At 39.2% G+C, this 21641-nt stretch overlaps 1 protein-coding gene across 1 annotated transcript; it reads right to left on the minus strand.

Moving 5' to 3' along the window:
• Positions 1-1993: 1993 nt before the first annotated feature.
• Positions 1994-20928, minus strand: ASPA (aspartoacylase). The gene is made up of 6 exons (XM_047081620.1): positions 20598-20928; positions 16533-16728; positions 14747-14840; positions 11283-11390; positions 7151-7260; positions 1994-3475 (listed from the first exon to the last, which is right to left on the minus strand). Exons 1-6 carry the CDS (start codon positions 20831-20833, stop codon positions 3278-3280), a joined length of 942 nt encoding a protein of 313 aa, XP_046937576.1. The 5' UTR covers positions 20834-20928; the 3' UTR covers positions 1994-3277.
• Positions 20929-21641: the final 713 nt, after the last annotated feature.

A 21641-nucleotide genomic window follows, 5' to 3' on the forward strand; every position in this document is an offset into this window, starting at 1 on the left:
TTACTATCGTTATTCGCCAACTCCTATGTATATGCATGTTTATAATTCTTTTATTTCATAAGGATGGCAGTTTTTAACTTGAATGCCAAGACACCGCTGGGTCTTGAGGGGTTGCAAAACTTGCCAACAATCTATTAATAAGTGATTCGCTGCATTTGGTGAATTTTTTACTTCCTTCAAATGACTCCTAGAGTAACACCCTTTCCTGGGATGGGTCTTTTTGAGTGGCAAAGAAATGAGAATTATACATAATCTACATCCTACCTCAAACAAGCTTCGGCCTGTAATCTAGGAATGTGCTATCCACGGGAGCATTCTGGGTGGACTGATAGAAAAAAAAGGTGGAAACCCCTGTCATAGGATATGTTCTGGGAGTGGGATGCCTCGGTCAATCGGTATGAACAGTTTTATGGCTCTTGATATTGTGAAGAATTACCTTCCAAAAGGTATTTTGTAACTTAAGCCTTTAAGATTGTATGTTTCCTATTTATAAAGCTTTTCCAATCACATTGATTGTTTTAATGACACAGTTTTATAGATTTGATAAGTATTATATCCCCATTTAATAAGCAGAGAAATTGAGACTTGGAGAGAGGTAGAAGGACACATAAAGGTCATGGTGCTTTTTCCTGGGCCAAGGATCCAGGCTCCCTGAGGTTTAGTAATTAGTGCGAGTCAGTAGTGCCAATGAGGTTGAATAACAGAGTGGCCTCAGTCACATTTCAGAATATGTCTCATCCAGGTAAAGGGACTATGGGGGTGGGATAGGGTTTCAAGAAGAGGGAACAATGTGGGCAGAGACCTCAAGTTACTAGGGAGCTTGATGCAGCTGAGGATGGAGAAGTCCGTGTGGCCAAGTTTCTGGGAGCAAGGGGACAAGTGACATGAAATGGGGGTGGAGTGGTAGGCAGAGGACTTGTCCAGCTGTCGTGAGGCTTTGAGATTTCGTATCAAGGGTTAGGGGAAGCTACTAAAAGGTTTTACACAGAAGAATTATTACATGTGAACATTTCCCTGTTTTTGCAATGGGTTGCAGGCTAAAAAGGTATATTTTTCCCTGTGTCATCCTTTGGGACGTAGTGACATCTGAAGAGTGTAGAAGAGTAAATTTCACTTGGGAATGATGGGAATACCGAGGACGTGGCTGGGAAAGAAGGAGAGGAGGCATAGAGAAGATAGGGATATTGGTGGATTATGAAGATGCTTCAGCAGAGAAGGGATGTTTGAGCACACTTATTGGGCACTTATTAGATTGCAGATACTGAAAAGACATCGGTAGTATCTTCAAAATGGGACAGAAGCAGAAGGGGCAAAGAGGCAGAGGCCAAGAATGCTTTACAGATTAAATGAGAGTTGAGGAGCATTTTGAACGAGAAGTAGGAATTAGCTAGAGTGAGGGCTGAATGGGGGAAAGGAGCAGAGGAAGGAGGGAGAGAATTCTGGGTGGGAGGACCAGTCTGTGTGAAGGCATATAGGAATAAAACAATGTGAAGCGGACTAGAACAGAGAGGACCTGAAGGGCGATGCATTTAGAAAGGTTGTAGGGGAGGGAGGGGCAAATCACAAAGGGCCCTTGTGTTAGGAATTTGAACTTCAATGACTTGTTATTCTGTCCTGGGCAAGGGACACTATTATGATGACCCCCATTTTACAAATGCAAACGTCAAGTCTGTAACTGAAAGTGGCTATAGCTCTAGGTTTTTAAAAAATCACATTTAATTAGAAACTCTGAATACCGTAAATATTGAGTCAGAGGAAATAAGACTTTACATTTACATTGTAAATTTTATAGGTAACTAAAGTTTGATAGAAGAATAAAGTACTCTTGCCAAAATTTACATCTGGAAAAAACTGACCCAGAAAAACCGGACTCAGACATAAAACACGAAGGAACTTTCACAGTGGAAGAAGGAAGATTGATAAATTGAACTTTCACTCAGAATTCAGAAGGAAGAGAGTTTATTCCAATAAAAATCATTTTGGCAAAGTACAAAAATATTGGTGCGGAAAAATTTAGAAACAGTTTATTTGTGCTTTATAAAACACTGAATATGAAAATGAAATTAGTTTAATGGGGTTTACTCTGGAGAATGAGATATTTACATACATCTTTGTTTCAGATAACAGTATGATGGTTGGTACATACATTTGAAACCATAAACATGGGTTCCTTGGGGTCCAAATCACAGGATAAAAACACTCTTTACTTGGCTGCTGGGGCCTAAAAGAGGAGGCAGGGAGGCTCCTGCAGGGGCTGGAGGGAGAGAGGGAGGCAGTGTTTCAGCCCAAAGACCTTTGAGGAGAAGAATCGTGGGTGTGGAGGCGTTTGGGGCATTTAGATCACAGGCACTTCTTTGAAAGAATGCATCTGTGAACCAGAGACATGATTTTGGGTCACATTAGTGTCCGCTGCTGTCTGCTATTTCTGTCTTTACCGCCTTTGCTGCCGGAGCCCAAAGACTTCCTCACGTGTTGGCTGGGAACAAGGGCAAGCGCCTTCTTTCAAAACGAGAAGCGACAGTTGGAAGGAATATGCCTCTTCCAGGTTTTCCCAAGTTGGGAAGGAACGTTAGCTTCCCAAGGGGAGTGTGAGATGTCTGGAGGCGGCTCCCCGCTCCCCGAGGTCAGTGCAGAACAAGGGGCCAGTTCGGGGGCAGCCGTGCTGTGTGGGCGACTGCAGACAAAGGGCCATTCAGGTCCTTGATTTATTCCTAGTGTCACCTTTATAATCAGCCCTCATTTCCTGTTCACATTTCATCTTCAAAAGAGCAGTTACAAATCTCCTATGGATATCACAACTATTGCTAAAGTTACAGATGGGATGCTTAATATATTATCATTAATTCAGGTATGAAAAATTTAAGTCACAAGTCTGCATCATGAGTTTCGAGTAGCATTTATACATTACCTGAAAACACATTTAATTCTAGATTCAGGTTAATAACTTTTAAGGTATAGTATCCATTTCAGTTTTGAAATTTGAATTTAAAGGCTGTTTGTTAAGAATGTTAAACTCTCAAAGTATAATATATAAAAAGTTATACAGAAATAAGAAATGCACTTCTTTGAATAAGCTACGTGTCCACTATGATACTTTGAGAAGATACGCATTAATTTATTCATTCATTCAAAAATTTGCCTGAATGCCCACTGTGGTAAGGCACTGGACTAGGTACTAGGATATGAAGTCGAAGAAGCCACAGCCCTGCCCCTCAAGAGCTTACAACCTAGTGGAGTTTGTCAAGATACTGTGTCACAGGTGGGCTAGAAGTGATTCTTAAGGTAACGAGGAGCGAATACTTCTTGCGTTGAGTGTTAGTTTGGTTGCCTTTGCAAAAGCTTCTTTCTTTTCATAATACGCGGCCTCGTTTACAAACACTGGGTACACAGTACTGCCTCCGCCCAACGGAATAATCTTTCCATCAAGAGTTAAAAACACAGGATCCCCGGGGTGCAGCGGTTTCCAGTCTTGATCCTCTCAGGAAACAATTAAAATACGTAAGTTACATTTAGACTTTTTCCCCACCTTAAAAGTTTTACGTCGGGCTCTCTAGACAACTAACAAATTATAGCAGTGTCTAACAAAAGAGATACTTGAGAGATGTGTTGGGAGGCCCATGAGTGATCTGGCCAAACTGAGACCGAACCATTAATTTGGGCGGCAGTTTTAAGAGTTCCGCATTTAGTTTTTATACCGCATACATGTGACTGGAGTTTGTTTCAATACCAAGTTTGCCTTGAATGCTGCCAAAGAGATTCAGAATATTAAAGGGCCAAATAAACACATGTCTCCCTAAGTGTATGTTCTACCTGTTGCTAGCAGAAGTTAAATCCTGTTCAGCAAAGCTTAAGAAATATCCTTTAAGAGCCTTCAGTGTGCAAGACATTGTACTGTAGGGATGTAAAAAATGAGTCCTTGTGCCTGCCCACCGAGGGACTCTATTCTGATGGGGCTTAGTGAGACAAAGTGGGGATGGGCTGGGGCCTGTCTTAGGATAAGGTGAATGTTCTCCATGATAACAACGGAGTTATCTGATCCAGACCATGAGCCCTCAAATACCAGTGCTGTCACATCACAAGAACCCTAAAGCAGCTCTTCCCACACTTTATATGTTTTCAGATTGTGTACAGATTTTGTTAAAATGCAGATTCTGATTCTAGAGGTCTGGGGTTCTGTGATTCTGCACTTCTAACATTTCTCAGCAGCACCTGGGAATTTATTATTAAAGCACAATTTCTTTCCCCGCTGCAGACGTGCCTTCATATTAACAAGTCCCCAGAGATTCACATGCATAGTATTAAAGTTTGGGAAGCTCTGCATTACGGTAAGTTTCTCAACCCTGCCTGCATGCTATAATTGACTGGGCTATTTAAAAAATACAGATGAGTATGAGGCACCTGGGTGGTTCAGTTGTTTAAGCATCAGACTTTTGATTTCAGCTCAGGTCATCTCATGGTTTCATCTCACGGTTCATGGGTTCCAGCCCCGAGTCGGGCTCTGCGCTGACAACATAGAGCCTGCTTGAGATTCTCCCTTTCTCTCTCTCTGCCCCTCCCCTGCTTGTGCTCTTTCTCCGTCAAAATAAATAAATAAACTTTCTATATCTACATCTATAGGTATCTATAGATATAACTATACCCAAACCTGAGCCACATGAAAATCACCTGGTAAACCTAATTGATTTCCTGTGTGCACCCTGAGGAACTAAATCAGAATCCCTGGGGAAGGGGCCTGGGACTCAAGATTTTTTAAAAGCTCCTCAGGTGATTCTCCTGTGGCCTGAGTTTGAGAAGCACCGCTTTAGTGCTTTTGTAATAGGCTTCGGGCATTTGGGAGTACATCCTCTAGATCATCCCAGTGAGCATCCATGACCAAGAACTGTCTCTCTTTGAATGAAACCTGGACTCACAAGCAGGTGTCTGTCTATGTCTCTCTCTCCAGGATCAACTATCCTCAGTGTTCGCTCCCTGATCTCCATGGACACTGGTCTTGCTATTCCTCAAACACTCCAAGTTTGTTCTAGCCTCAGGGCCTTTGGACTTGTTTTCCACGTGGACGACTTCTCATTGCCCAGGCTCCAGCTTCAATGCCATCATCTAAGAGATGGCTCTTTCAGACCATTCCATCTGATAGGAACCCTCTGTTAGCCTCTATTATTCTGTTCATTTCTTTTATAGTACTCATTACAATTTGAAATGATCTGGTTTATGTATTGTTTACTTATTCATGGTCCATTATCCCCTGATTACTATGGAAGCTCCGTGAGGGATCTTGTCTATCTTGATCCTCAGGGCCCAGAATAGGCTTAGTAGTCATTCAAATATATGTATTTTTTAAAAAAATATTTATTTATTTTTGACAGAGAGACAGAGCACGAGGGGGGGAGGGGCAGAGAGAGAGGGAGACACAGAATCCGCAGCAGGCTCCAGGCTCTGAGCTGTCAGCACAGAGCCCTACGTGGGGCTCGAACCCACAAACAGTGAGATCACAACCTTAGCCCAAGTCAGACGCTTTACAGACTGAGCCACCCAGGTGCCCCTCAAATATATTTATTGCAATAATTAGTGAATCACTCACTCCTTGTAAATACTGAGCAACCAAATCAATACTGTCCTTCCTTTCAAGACCTACCACAAACCCTGTTTGTTACTGATCTCATTAACCTCACTTCTCTGCTTCACCAGGATGATGTTTGTACTCTTCAAGGATCCTTGAGGAATACAAATCTTAAAAAAATCCTGTGTTGTAGCCAGTTATGACATCATCACCTTGGCCTCTGTTTCTTGTACTTGCTATTTTTGTTACCTGTAGTGCTTTCCTCTCTCCCTCAATCTTTATATTTCTTTCCTTTAAAACATTGCCTAAGGCTCCTTCTTCCGGTTTCCACCCAGATCCCACTAAGGCAGAAAGCAGGATTTGCTCCACTTGTCTACAGACAGCTTATTTTATTAAGTTGTAAGTCTGGATGACTGTTACTAGGGTCATTAGATCGGAGTCTGAACTGCATCAGTAGTTTTCCACTCTGATTACCCAGGCCAGTAAGATCAGATTAGCTCAAAGTGGGATCCTGGCATTGTTATGTTTCAAAGCCTCTCTAGGCAATGTATGACCAGAGTTGAAAGCCCCAGACTAGATAATCCGCCAAGTCTTTTCCATCTGTCTGAGGGTGCATAGGGTTATCACAATTGATATGGATATTTTAGCTTTTTGGAATATTTGCTTCTCTTTGCTTCTGCCTTTGCCTTTTCTAGATTTCAATCTCCTATGCTCTCCCAAGAGCCTTTTTTCCCCCTTAACTATGCCATTATTGATCAAACCAGAGAAGGAGCAGATACTGGGGTTCTGAGGAGAGTCAGGGAGTGGTGGTAGAAAACACCGCAGAGAAGGAGGTTCTGAGTGTTTTGCTCTAACTTATTCAGTGGTGATCACAGGGAGGTGGCAGCAATGTGGTCAACTGCAAAGAACATTAGTTCTGGATGTGCCATTGATAGCTGTAAGACTGGGGAAGATCTAAATTTTATTTTCTTTAAACAACTTTTTTTTTTTTTTGAGTGTAGTTGACACAATGTTACATTAATTTCAGGTGTGCAACATAGTGATTCGACAAGTTTATACCTTATGCTATGCTCACCACAAGTGTAGTTACAACGCTATTATAATACCATTGACTATATTCCCTATGCTGTGCCTTTTTACTCTGTGACTTAATCATTCCATAACTAGAAACCTGTGTGAGCCTGTTTTCTTATGATAAAATAGATACAGTAATTACTGTCCATTGCACTTGGGCAGGAATTTCACCTTCCCTGAGAGGCCTTGTCTGACCTCTTCCTCCCCACTTCATTATTCTTTTATGGCATCTGGCTATCTTGATTTCTAAACCACAGTTTAGAGTTTAGTACATCTATAAATCTCATGAGAGTATAGACCATATTCACTGATGTATCCCCAGAGCCAGCAGAGGATATACTCAATAATAATATTTATTGAACGAAGGTCTGAATACCTTACCTACACTGCTAATGTGGGTAAATGTAGGTAATGCAGGTAAACGAGCTAATGTATGTAAAATGGTTTATGAATTGTAAAGTTCTATTTGAAAGTGAGACATCATTAATTTGAATACTTTAAAGAAACAGCAAATGTTACCTGCAGGTTAGGGTGGATAATAGCGGCAATATCTCCATTTTCATTCCTAGGATAATCAACTTTCTCCATTATTTTATAGACTTCAATAGCACAGGGGGGGAATTCTTCTCCTATGGTGAAAACAACATGTATGAATAGTGATTAAGAAGAATCTCTTGAAAAAAAGGAAGTTGAAACTTTAAGGGAAGAACAACACCCCAAAAAGGAAGACAGTTACAGGGAGAACATACCATTTTAAGTTAAGGATATTCTTAACCAACATCCAGCCAAAAGAGGTTCTCAAATTATTCCTATTGGTACACCATCCACAAGTACACTAATGGGGAGAGGCAGAAAGCAGAACTTGAAAAGCCAGGATAGGCTGGGAGTCAGGACACCTGGGCTTCAGTCTAGCTGTGTGATCCTGAGCAAGATGCTGAACTTCTGGAGGCTCACTTTCTTTACTTGTCAAACGAAGGTTTTGACAGTATCTCGGAGGGCCCTTCCAGCTCTGACATTCTATGACTGCACATCCTCAGGGGGACTTCCGGCAGGTTAGGTGACTTCAGCATGGTGCTCCTTCTCTTAACTAAGTATGTGAGACCCTAGGATGCAGGCAGCCTGACTTCCAAAGATGAGGCAACATTAAATAACCCAATGCCCAGAAACGTGTAAAGGGAGTAGTTTACATGTACACCAGGCAGCTCTGTGTAAACCGGATGAATTTTCATCCAGGAGAGGATCCTTAGTGTGCTATGGTTGCAACTCAAAGGAAACTCCTCCTTTGTCCTTAGAACAGAAAGTGCAGCCCCGGGTTGGAATGTGGATAGCCTGTGATCACTTCTGTATCAGTTAGCTTTTGCTGCTTAACACACTACCCGAGAACTGAGTGGTGTGAAACAACCACCCCCAGTTTAGCTCATGATTCTGTGGAATGTTTGGGCAGTTCCCCCGGTGTAGGCTGGCTTTCTGATTTCTGACTGGCTTGCTCATGCATTTGTGGTGAGCTGGTGGTAGGTCAGCTGGAGGCTGGCTGATCTAAGATGGTCTTACTCTCATGTCTGGCATTTGCCAGGCTGGCAGCTGGAGCTGGGGTGTCTGAGTTCTCCGCCTCATAACCTCTCATTATTCAGCAGGCTAGGCTAGGCTGATCCACATACTGGCAGTACAGGGTTCCTAGGAGGAGCAGAGAGCAAGCTCCAGTGTGCAAGTCCTTTTTGAGTTTCTTCTGCGGCACAAAACAAGTAACGTGGCCAAGCCAGATTCAGGAGGTAGGGAAATAAACTCCATTTCTTGGCAGAAGGATCTAAAACACCACATTGTGAGAACACGGACACAGGGAAGGGAAGAATTTGTGGGCATTTTTACAATCTACTCCATCTTCCAAAGGGAAGATAGAAACTTATCAGGTGTCATCTCTTTAAAGCAGAAGGTCTATTAGGAGGACAGAAAAAAGTGGGAGAACGTAAAGAAGCATTCTAAGTTTGCTACTTAGAATCTCACAGTTGGAAGAAGCCTCAAATGCCTAACCTCATCAGTGCTTGAGAATTCTCCACGTCTTTCTGGCCAAGTGATCATCTTACTCCTGCTTGGATGGCCTCACAAAGTGTGGTCCATTCCACTGTTGGTCAGCTTTGTTAATCAGACATTTATGTCTCTAGGTGACTTCATCCCACTGATTCTATTCTGCCCTCAGAGTCACAGAAAACATGTCTAATTGTTGCTTTCCAGTATGACACGTCTAAAACTCTAATATAAAAAGTCTTCTTTTGCTGGCCTAAGAATTCTTCTTCTCTACTTACATATGTCACATTCGTGAGGTTATATGTGAAGATACTTTGTAAACTGAAGTTCTACGTGCATCTTACGGATGGCTCTTATATTATGGTTTTTAAACTCTTCAGCCTTCTCAATTCTCTCCTTGGCTAACCTCTACTTCATACAGGTTCCTCCTGAAATACGGACTCAGAATTTATTCACATTCTCCAAGTGGTGTTTATTCAATCCAGAAAAGAGACCATCACTTCCCTTATTCTGGGATTTTTTTTTAAACATAAAAGCAAATTTTGAACCTGAAATGTAGTTAACCTAACCTAAAATATTTGCCTCACACAATTGTTAAAGGTAGTCAGCACTTTTTAGATCTACCTTCTAACCACAGATATTTTCCTGCAAGCTTCCTGCCACCTTTCATTTATGTATAAGCATGTCACATATATCCTCATCCAACTTACTAGTAATAATTTTGAGTAGCACAAAGCCAAGGATGGAGCTCTTCTGCACATTTCTAGAGAGTTTTTCTCTAGGTGGTTATCTCTTTGTCAGCATTCTTTGGATAATGGTGTTCTTTCCATGTTAGTTAGAAATCCACCAAACTGGAAAGTCAAGATTAATAGTGGTTTAAAATTTTTGAATTGCAGGATCCTTTGCTTAAATAAAACGTTACATGGAAGAGCAATAAAACAGAAGAACTGGTCTGGTAGGAGCAGAGGTAGGGGTGCCTGTCCTGGAACTACAAGACAGCCATGAGATCCCCACCCCTGGGGATAGGAATCTATAGACTATGATTTGAAAAACATGTCTTTCCTCTCATGTCTGTGGTCTTGTACCTGGGTTCACTGTTCCTTAATGTAAGGTAGTCCCCACTTACTATCGGAAGGGTTTCTTATCAATTAGTGGTGACCTTCCCAATACCAGGTACATGAGACAGTTATAGAACCAGTTCTCAGACATAGGTGGTAAAAAGCTGATCTTCAGTCTTTATGACTTTGGAGTCAAAGGATTCCCAAGCACAGAAGAAATTCCTGTGATTGCAGTAGGGTGCACAATCTGAGGTTAAGGAATTATACTCCCCCATGACACTGAACTATTCTCCAGCTTTGTCACTATAATGACCCATTCCTCAACGACAATTCCAATTAAGCCTGCTGGAGTAATTATTTATGTAGGATGTCCCTTTCTCTCTCCCTCTCTCTCTCTCTCTCTCTCAGGAATTTTTAAATTTTTACAAATTTTATTAACTCTTTAAATTTTAATTCCAGTATAGTTAACATAGAGTGTTATATTAGTTTCAGCTTTCTTTGATTTTATTTCAATTATACCTTAGTTTTAAATTTTCAAGTACATTCATTTTTTAGTAATCAATAGGCTTTATTTTTTGCTGTTTTAGGTTTATCAAATAAATGAGCAGATAGTAGACTTCCATATATCATCCTGCCACCAGCCCCATTTAATTGTTTTTTAATTACACAAATAATATGCAAATACATCGTTCACCTTGAAAACAATTAAAATAAAATTAACCTGTTTTTTCCTCATATATATGTATGTGTATTCTAGCAAGTGTTTATTATTATTATTCTGAAGCAAACTGGTATAGTGCTGTATGTTTTGGTTTGTAGCTTGCTTTCTGTAATTAACAATGTATTTTGAAGATCTTTTCACATTAATTTATTTAATTGTTCACCAATGGATCAATATTCAGGTCATTTCTATTGTCTTGCTGTTACAATGATGCTGATGACCGCCCTTGCATGTGACACAGTGGGTGTGCCTGTGCTTTTGCATGTCTCTGAGGTATGGACTTGCTGGGTCACAGGATTTGTGCATTTTCAGGAGTGGATACTATAAAAATTATTCTCTAAAGTGTCCTTACTGGATTTATACCAGCAGGGAATGAGAGCATCCTCTTTTCCTACACTTACCATCAGTTAATACTATCAGGTTTTAATATCTGCCCACTCTGGTGGGAGAAAATAGTTTCTCACTTTAACTGGTGTTTCTCTGATTAGTAGTAATGTTGGACATCTTTTCATGCGCTTATTGGATATTTGTATTTCTTAGTGGTTCTTTGCTGTTTACAGTGGAGATTAGCAGAAAATGAGGATTTTATTTGGGGAGATTTGTTAGTAGCTGTTTTGCTTAAATGTGTCTACTCTGGTCATTGAGGAATGGCTGAAGTGAATAACATTTTTAAAAACATCTAATATCATGAGCATGGCAAATTTGACAATTGCTATATCAGCGTTTAGTGGTTAGGTCACTATGTGTGTTCATTTCATCTCGCTTTTCTGATTTACACACACACACACACACACACACACACACACACACACACACACTAACAAGGAAATAATTCCTGCCTCCTACTTACCTTCATTGAAATTATGTATAAAATCAAGAGCATGTTTGATCATTTTTCTCATTTGATCCAAAATATCGGCTCTCAGAACTCCTTGAGGCTGGGGCCCAACTTCTACACCTCGGTACAGAAGGGGTATATATAATATTTATATAAATATTACAATATATTAGACAATCGAGCATGTTCATATATTAAGACCTAGAATCTCATCATTAAAATGATTAAAAAGGTAGACCATGTAGCATCATGGAAAATATTTGAGACAATGTTAGGCAAAACATAAAAGCAGAAGATTTACATGTACACATTATAAGCGTAGTGAATAAAAACTGAGAGAAAACATGAAAAAATATCAAAGAGTTATATTAGAGTAGTAAGATCTTGGGGTCATTTTTTGTTTAAATATCCTTCAATATTGCCATATTATCAACATTGTCAACATTTAGTCTTGACAGGAGGAAACGCATCTATTTGAGTCACAGAAATTTGGTGCCATGGATGGTTAACATGACCATCTAGGTGACCCCAGAGCAACATTCTTGCCCTTAACATAACAACTAATTCTAATGTGATAGTGCAACAGTTTTAGTTTTCCCTAGGATTAATTTGTATTCATTTATTCTCACCCCAATACAATCCATCCTCACACCTACAAAACAGTCTCTCTAAACCAAATATCTAGTTACCTCCCTCCTGTTCCAGTCTCCCATACAGTTATCCCCCATTTATCAAAAATAATATCATTCATTCTTTTCTAACCAATTCATATCCATTCATATACATTCTTTTTCACCCATTCTATTTTTACCCAGTTCTCTTATTTCTTGATTCACAAAATCTTTCTGTATTTGACATTTATTTTTTATTTGTTGTGCTTAGCTTTTTTGCATATACGTCTGGACACACATTTAAGTATGTGGTATAAATGTGGTTAACGTATGCATTTTGTGTATAAATGATTTGTACACATGTGTTAAAACATGTTCAAGGATATGTCTATATGTGTGTTGTAGAAGACATTATTGGTTGCCCATCCAAAAGCCATTCCACTTCTTCCTTACTGATAGAGTCCTGATTTTGGTTCGGTATCCAGTCTTCCAGGTAAGTGAACTTTTCTCCAGCCCAGGTGTAAATATGGAATAGTTTAAGTCGTTTATAGTACTCCCATTATCCTAGTGATTGATTTAAGAATGGACATGTGATCCAGTTCTGAACAAGTGGTTGTAACAGAGGTCTGCAGGGAGTCCCTAAGACTTTTCTTTCATCCATTAGATATTGTATTATTGGCATATGATGCTTAAAACTACAGTGGACATTTTGTGGCCATGGGGGCTGCTAAAAAACTCCACTAAAGATGGTATACTAAAGGGGCGCCTGGGTGGCGCAGTCGGTTAAGCGTCCGACTTCAGCCAGGTCACGATCTCGCGGTCTGTGAGTTCGAGCCCCGCGTCAGGCTCTGGGCTGATGGCTCAGAGCCTGGAGCCTGTTTCCGATTCTGTGTCTCCCTCTTTCTCTGCCCCTCCCCCGTTCATGCTCTGTCTCTCTCTGTCCCAAAAATAAATAAACGTTGAAAAAAAAAAAAAAAAATTTAAAAAAAAAAAAAAAAAAAAAGATGGTATACTAAAAAGATAAGATGAACCTGGCCCCTCATGATGTGCTGAGCTGTAATGTAAAATAATAAATTTATTTTATTGTTTAAGCCATTTGAGCTTTGTGCAGCCAAAAATATTGTACGTATTCTTGTTTGGAGAGGAGATGGAAGGTGTGGAGAGCAGCTGTGATTGGTAGAAGAGGGTGTCTGAGTCAGAAGAGTCAGTTATTGAAGGATTTTTTCCTTTCTGATTGTGAGTGGAAGATAACAGGGTGGCCATATTTTCTAAACCAACAATTACCCTTGACACAAGATCCTGTATCAGAGAAGAATGTTTAAAGTTTTAGGAAATAGCCACAGCATAGTCCCAAGTGGAGCTGAAGAAGTAGTGGTCATAAACTTAAATCTTCTGAGTCTCAAATGAGGCCATGGTTGATCTGGGAAAGTTAACTTAGGAGAAGATTCTGTCTAGAGTATTCTGTGTGTGTGTGCATGTGTGTATGTGTGTGCATACACACACATGAGAGAGAGACAGAGAAACAGAGACAGAAGATGAAGAAGATTCTGTGAATGATCATAAGGCTGGCTGCAGAAAACAGCTTCTTTCCACAATAAAGTTTACTTAGAATGATCCTGCCACATTTCAGCTGCCTTGGTAATAGAATACAAAGGTGGTCCTTTTGGAGGCTGGTAGAAGCTAGGGCAAATTTCTATGAGACAATAGAGATATATCGTAAAACGTTGGGTTGGAGATAGTTTCTGTCTGAGCTTAAGTATTTCCTCCCCAGTGAGTGGATGGTATAAAAATATTCCAAATTAATGAAGTTGGCAGGATAACATACAGTATTTCTAATTGTTTATGATGATCTTAGTACTCTATCATATTGAAATATTTGAAAGGCTTGGCCCTAAAAAGGGGCAAATATATTGGTAGATATTTGTTCTAGTTAAGAGCAGCATTTCCCCACAAATATCATAGACCAAGAATACTTTTTCAAAGTGTGGAAATCTTCAGCTTTATTTGGTGTCCCAGAAAAACAGGATCTCTATCATTCATTGTTAAGCATTTGGTTTATTTCGAATAATTACCTATACTTAGATATTTACCTTTGCCCCAACAGATCCCCGATTATGCACCAAAATTACCAACAATTAAATGACCAAGATAACTTTAAATTTGCTGATACTGTTTGACAACTTGTTTTGAAATTAAATTACTCTTGGTTAAAACCATCTTAGATCTCACAAAAAAGGATTTTAAGTTGTGCAAACAATTATGCTAGCAGGTCATTCAGGAAAGAGAGTGGAATATAGAAAAAAAAAGAGACTGTCTGATGTGCAAGCCTCCATATTGGAACTTGCCAGAGGGGAAAGATGCATTCACAGCTCAGTAACTGACACGGAAACAAGTGAGTGGATAGCAAACAACTCTTGGGAGACATGAGTACAAAACAGGTGCTAAAAGGAAAGTTGGGAAAAGATTTTTTTATGGGTCTCTGGTGTTTCTGCATGTCTTGCCAGCAAGACACTGACTGCCTTGGTTCCAGATTATTTTTCAAGAATGTTTTTACAGTGAACAGTCTTGGAAGATAGAGATGATCTCTTTCTAGGCACAAGGGCAGGCATGTTTACTGCGTATTATAAAAGATCCGAGTTCCCTCAGTTCACTGTTTCTTTCCTGGAATGCAGAAACTGCTCAATGAAACTGAGGACATTTGACATAGTTAGAGCCTGCCTGGAGTTAGTTAGTTTGCTTTTACTTGACAATTATAAGCCATAATGATAAGCAAGGTAGCTATAAATATTCTCCAGAAAATAATTGTCTCAGAGTTTCATCCAGGACATATTTTGTGCAGTTGTGACAATAGGAAATATGACTTACCAACAGGATACTTGGCTATAGAACGAGTGGTCGCATATTTGAGGGAAGGATGCTCAATAAGATAAACATAGCAGGGTAATGGAGCCAAAGAAGTCTGAAAAGAATTTAAAACATCTTTCTTATTATGTAAAGACCATATGCTTTGTTCTCTTTGCCACTAGAGAGTCAATAATGTCTTCAATATGCTTTACTCCATCAAGTAAGTAATAGAATACAAAGGTAAGACAGCTTTATGAAACACTCTAAAATTCAGTGTTATTATTATAGCTTTGAAAACACATCAATGAATTACATATAAAATTGAATTATACATAGCTTTCTGGGCAAAAAGTACATTAAACAATTCTCCAGAACCATGATAAAAAATGTATGAAATAAATTTTCCTTCTCAATGGATTTGGCTATTTTTGTTTTCACCACTGGTGACACTTCCTATTTAGTTTAGTATAGGTCTCATAAAGAATTCCGTTTCTACCCTTATGGTCCAGGTCCGTACAGATGTTAGGTAACCCCCCCCCACCTCGACTTATCTGAACGAGAATTCAAGATAAGGCCTCTGGATTTTGATAACATTGTCAGCCATGCTGCTTCTATGCCTGGTAACCAGAGCATTCAACTCTCCCTTCAATGAGCAAAAAGAATCACTGCATTATGATCTCCCACCAGAACTGCTAGCTAGTTATTGTCAAAAACTCAAGGGAAACAGAAGTTAACAATTAATCTTTACTGTCTGCTAGGTATAAGGCTCAATGCTGTATCTCACTTAAGGCTTTTAACACTCTTATGGGTAAGTGTTATTATGCCAATTGTATACAAGGAAAGCAAGGTTTGGGGTGTGGAGTATCTTGTCCAAGGTTAGTGAATGAGAAAGCGAGGATATAAGCCCAGGTTCTCCTGGATACACAGGTCAAACTCCTTCCACTTAAGCATATTGGCCCTCTGGAAGGAAGAGTAGCCATTATACAGAAATAAACACATAGTTCATTATTTGTGTTTTTTGCTTTGTTGTTACTTTCTAGCAATTTTCCTCTAGCTGTCAGCCCTGGATTGCTGAATTTTTCATCTTGTAAATTTCTGAGCCTTAAAATGATTAGCTATACAAGTACTGAAAGAACAGACATGTGTTGGGGTATCTGACTCAAATGGAGACAAGGGCAGAACTAAAAAGAGCCACCCTTTTTATCACTGGTCTTTGGTCATATTAAATGACTATTTCTCAAGCTTCCTAAAACTAGCATTGAGCTATGTCAACTACACTATTTTAAGTGTGGGTATTGATTTTACCAAATAGCTTATGGTTTAGTGGCTGTCTGGATAAGTGAGTTATAATTTTATAAACATGAGAATCCACAACTGTTTTATTATTTTGTTCACTGTGTTTATTATTTTACTCCTTTCCTCAACTTTTCTCCTGCCTTCAACACCACCTCTATTCTGGTGCGCTCCTCCCACTCCCTCATCTCTCTTGGACCCCCTCTTCCAACCCTTTTCTGGTGGCTCTACATCTACAATTGACTTAAAAGTACAGGTACCATGCTAACTTATAAATTAATAACACTGGGGCACCTGGGTGGCTCAGTTGGTTGAGCATCTGACTACGGCTGAGGTCATGATCTCACGGTTCATAAGTTTGAGCCCCACATGGGGCTCGCTGCTGTCAGCTTGTCAGCACAGAGCCCACTTCAGATCCTCTGTCCCCTTCTTTCTGTCCCTCCCCTGCTTGAGCTCTCCCCAAAATAAGTAAATATTAAAAAAAAAGAATTTTAATTAATAACATTGACATTACCTTAATATAATGACACATCTGAATTAAAAAGTCATTCCTGGAATCTTCAAGAATAAGAGTGCACCCCATGTTAGAAGTAGTGTTGTGAAGGTCAAAAATAATGTCATAGGAATATTCATTGTCTTTTGGACCAAATAAATGATTGATTTCTTGAGCCCTTCTCACTTCATATGGCAAATCCTTTGACATTTTTTTGCTGTTATTAGCAGAAAGAAAAAGATTGAACAACATCTGTGGCTAAGATAACATTAAACATACAATAAGAACATAGTGTATAAGGAAACAGTTGCCAAACCTTTAATATGAAAAATCTGTAAGTCAAGTGGAAACTTATTTCAAAATTTCATAAATAAAAACTTCCTTCTTTTTTCTCCATTTGATTTTATGTAATGGTGCATCTGCATGCTCACAAACAGTAGTTCATTCATGTGGCTGATCCCAGGGAGGACATTTCAAACAGAATTCACCATTTGACTTCAATGTTTAACAAAATGTATTCATTAATTTAATCAATAGTTTGTTTGTTTTTTTTTAAATAGTTATGTGCACTGGGCTATTTATTGGGGCTAGACTATCAAACACACACATAAATTTTTTTTTGTCCTCTAGCTAATTCTAGTCCACAAAAATAGTAAAGTTAGGTGATCACGTTACCTAATTAGGGATTCTAATTGAGGTCCCAGGAACCATTATGGTCCAGGGTAAGCTTTACAAAGTCTGTAAACTCGACAAAAATGCAAAATTTTGCAGGCATATGCATACATATTTTTTTTCTGGGATGAGGTTTTTATTGAATTCTCAAATCAGTCTCTACCTCTCCTCACTCCTTAGGATATTTTTTTTCCCTTACTGTGTATGTTGACAATTTAAGTTTATTTTTCCTCATTAAACAATGGTTTAACTCAACCACTTCTCTATACTTCCATCTATTTCTGTTCCCTGACTATTTTTGCTAGTGTCTTCAAGGGACCTACAGTTGGAACCTGGGTAATTCCTGCCTAAAATGCAATCAAGAAGGTGGAGCAGCCATTTTTTGACCATAAAGCAAAAAGAATGAGGACAAAAGCTGCATACTAAGGAAGGTGCAGTGGGAAGACAGAAGAGACCTGTGGCGCTTATGTTATTATTGAACCACTACAACCAGCCCTCGACCGCCAAGCTCCAGACTGATTTGTGAAAAAGAAACCTTTACTTAAGCCACTGTTTTCAGGTTTTTATTATATGCAACCAAACATAGTTCCTAATGGATAGGTATGCATTTTAAAAGTTAATTCATGGGGGCCCCTGGGTGGCTCAGTTGGTTAAGCATCAGACCCTTGATTTTGCCCCAGGTCACGATCTCATAGTTCATGAGACGGAGCCCCGCATAGGGCTCAATGCTAACAGCCGGGAGCCGGCTTGGGATTCTCTCTCTTCCTCTCTCTCTGCCCCTCCCCTGCTTGCATGCTCTGTCTCTCTCTCAAAATAAATATTTAAACGTTAATTCATGAAACAACTCAGTGAGGTTCCTCTACACCCAAGTGATCTGCTTCTAATTCTCCCCCATGTCGGTAATGGCATCACTAACCACCCAGTTGCTCAGAGCCAAGGCTTGAAGTCTTGAAAGATAATGGACACTTTGAGTTCTCATGCCCGTGGCCCAGGTCTCATAGGAAGAGTCTCAAGGGATGAAGCAGAAGGAATGGGCAGGAGCAAGATCCTAAAAGGCACTTTAATCACACTAAGTTACTTAAATCTATGCCAGATAGATTTTTGAAGAATTTTCAGCTGGGGAAGGGCATAATAAGATTTGCCTGTCAGGATGATCCCTATGGCTGCTATTAAACTGAGTCAATGGCAGGAAGGATTGGAGTAAGGCTAGATGAAGAAAGATTCTTTAGGAGGCTACTCTGTCCACAGATGAAATGAAATAAGGTAGCGAAAATGGAGAGGAGTATTGGATTGCAAAATATTCAATGCTTGAATAAACGGGAAGATTTAGTGACTTGGTAGACATGGGGCTTGAGGAACAGGGAAGATTCTAAGTTGATTTCCATAGAAGATTTGATGGGTAATGGTGACATTACTGAGATGGGGAATATAGGAAAAGGAGCAAATTTGGGAGAGGGAAGTCAGGAGAAGGTAATTAAATTTTATAAGTGTGATAACTACCCTGAGAGAGAAGTGCCTAGCTTCTGAATAGTGTTAAAGTATAAGAAGCAGAAAGCGAATTTAATTTTAAAGACTGCTCTCACGGACAATGCATACTACTGATGGTCATAATAGGAAAACCCACCCCAGTCCATTTCAGAGTTATTTAAGAAGTTAACATGGGGCGCCTGGGTGGCGCAGTCGGTTAAGCGTCCGACTTCAGCCAGGTCACGATCTCGCGGTCCGTGAGTTCGAGCCCCGCGTCGGGCTCTGGGCTGATGGCTCAGAGCCTGGAGCCTGTTTCCGATTCTGTGTCTCCCTCTCTCTCTGCCCCTCCCCCATTCATGCTCTGTCTCTCTCTCTGTCCCAAAAATAAATAAACGTTGAAAAAAAAATTAAAAAAAAAAAAAAGAAGTTAACATGCCGACTAAAAGCATTATTCTTCAACAAATTCTTATAAGAGTCAGTTAAAAGCTATTTTAGGTGAATAGATAAATCTTTAAAAAGATTTTTTTAATGTTTTATTTATTTTTGGAGAGGGGGAGAGAGAGAGAGAGAGAGAGAGAGAGAGAATGAGCGAGGGAGGGGCAGAGAGAGAAGGAGACACAGAATCCGAAGCAGGCTCCAGGCTCTGAGCTGTCAGCACAGAGCCCGACATGGGGCTCCAACCCACGAACTGCGAGATCATGACCTGAGCCCAAGTCAGAAGCTTAACCGACTGAGCCATCCAGGCACCCCTAGGTGAATAGATAAAATCTTAATTGTATCACCATAACTTCAGTCATGAAGATAAAGCATTCCTGAAATTAAAATGTATGCTAGTAAAAATATGCTTTGATACACAAAATGTGACTCATGTATAATTCTCCCTAAAACATCTATTTCATAAAGTGAGGCATATTTGTACTAAAGGTAGTAACTGTATTTGATCTGTTGTGAGATTAAATTTAAGTAACTCTGTAAACTCTAGTTAGCCTTTATTAGAACATGAGTACACAGGGCAGTGGCTGCTGTGTGAGTTGTTCCTTTGCACGTGTTCCATCTCAGTTAGTTGTTTTCCAACTCGTTGTGGATAGAAACCATTTTGTTCATAGTACTCCCACAGTACCTGGCACAGTGCCCCATGAAGAGTAGGTGTTTAATAATATTTTTAGGTAAATAAAAGAAAGTGGTGAAAAACAAATACTAAGAGGCCTATATATCTATACTAGGAGCTATAAGGATGTAAACAAAGGCAAAAATAATTAGCATTATTTATATTATGTATTATATTGTAATACCTAGAGTGTTACTATTGCATACACTGCTTGCAATGTATTATGAACCAGCTGCAATTTAAATTCAGAATATGCAAGTGAAGTGCTTTTATCTCTCAGGGATCCACCACTGAAGCCAGTACATCTACTCCTCATTTGACAAGGTGGTGTGATGGTTTTTGATGATGGGTATTTATTCACTTTTTCATATTCAACAAATATTAATTGAAATATTACAATTTTTTTGACTAGAACTTTATTACTGCCATGAATATAGTTGTATAAAAACATAGTAGCGAACCACCTAGGAAGCTAACAAATATGTATGCAAGCATACAGGCCAAAACTAATATAATACAAAAGACTATTACATCTGTTTTTTTAAAGATATGATTTAAAAATAAAAACCATTGTTATTGTCTTAGTCTGTACAGAATGCATTTAAAAAGAAAATCAGTTAAGAACAGTCTGATACTTTTGAAAGTTTATAAAAGAGCATGTGGAGGCCCAGTTTAGGTAATTGAGTACTTCATAGCGAGTATGATTAAAAGTGAAAGTGATCCATTTCACAACAGCGACTATACGTACGGATACGGGTATCATGTGCTACATATACGTGTTCTCTCTCTCACACACACACACACACGCACACATGCTACAACACAAAATGTAGTCTTACCCAAGATTTTCAGGGTCAAAAACTCGATTCAGGTCACAGTCAATATATCTGGTACACTTCTTCACTGCTCTTGGGTTGGTAATAAATGGTTTTACCTCCAGCCCTGTTCTCTGAATCTCAGTGCCATTCTCCAGCCAGCGCTTAACTAGAAATACTCCTGTTAACTCATTGCCATGAGTTCCTCCAAAGATAGCAACCTTTTTTATAGGATCTTCAGTAACATGACAAGAAGTCATTTTTGTCAAGTAGTTTTACCTGATTTCTGCAATTCAGAAAAGAGGAAATCAAATAGAACTTAATTTCTTAAGAAAAGTTTAGAGATTTAAATCTAAATGATACTTTAACCAAAGTGCAAAGTGCAGAGTTCTCTTGAGCGGAGTATAATTTAATATTCTGTTACAAGTTCTGAGCCCTGTTTATTATAGGGACACTCCCTTCCTTAGCCCTGCCCTTTACCATATTTGGATTAAAATATGCAGAGATGAACTAGATACAGCTGTTTAACTTCTTACTCCCTCACATGGTCAGTAGATCTAAATGCAATAATAAATTAGCCTCTCATACTAATACAAAAATTCTGGTTTCTAGCCAATGTCACCTAATGGTGCTTCCATGACTATCTGTAATAGTAAAAATAGTTTATACTTTTCTAATCCTCAAAAATATGAAAAAAATTAAAAATCTATAAAAAATAAAGAAGGGGCTCATTATATGCATGCTATGATTTGCTATTTATGTTTCCACTCACATTTCAAAACATTTCTTCTCTGAAATGAGTTCAGAGCCTTTTCATTATCTGAGGACATTTGAATCTCACCTCCATAAACAGCCAAAGGCGGAGAGATCCTGAGAGACCTCCTGTGGAGCCAGCACCATTTCTTTCAGTATGCTTATTCATAGTCAGAGACACAAGAACCAAATAAATGATCACTAGGACGTTAAAAACTACTTTGAAATATGTCTTAATTTCCTTCTCATGAAGTTTTCGGTAATTCTCTGTCAATTTCTTTAGGAATCTTTCCCACGTTTTGCCTTACTATTAAA

The sequence above is a fragment of the Lynx rufus genome, unplaced genomic scaffold (genome assembly GCF_022079265.1).
Source record: "Lynx rufus isolate CCGP_SWC_20201006 ecotype Redwood Valley unplaced genomic scaffold, mLynRuf1.p SCAF_18, whole genome shotgun sequence".
Classification (NCBI taxonomy): domain Eukaryota; kingdom Metazoa; phylum Chordata; class Mammalia; order Carnivora; family Felidae; genus Lynx; species Lynx rufus.

Excerpts from the sequence above, each read along its gene's own strand:
- ASPA (XM_047081620.1), bottom strand. The coding sequence starts at position 20,833 with ATGACTTCTTGTCATGTTACTGAAGATCCTATAAAAAAGGTTGCTATC. Across the intron at positions 11,391-14,746 it reads TATAGCCAAGTATCCTGTTG|GTGTAGAAGTTGGGCCCCAG; the intron begins GTAAGTCATATT and ends TTCTGTACCGAG. Across the intron at positions 7,261-11,282 it reads TATACATAATTTCAATGAAG|GAGAAGAATTCCCCCCCTGT; the intron begins GTAAGTAGGAGG and ends TTTTCACCATAG.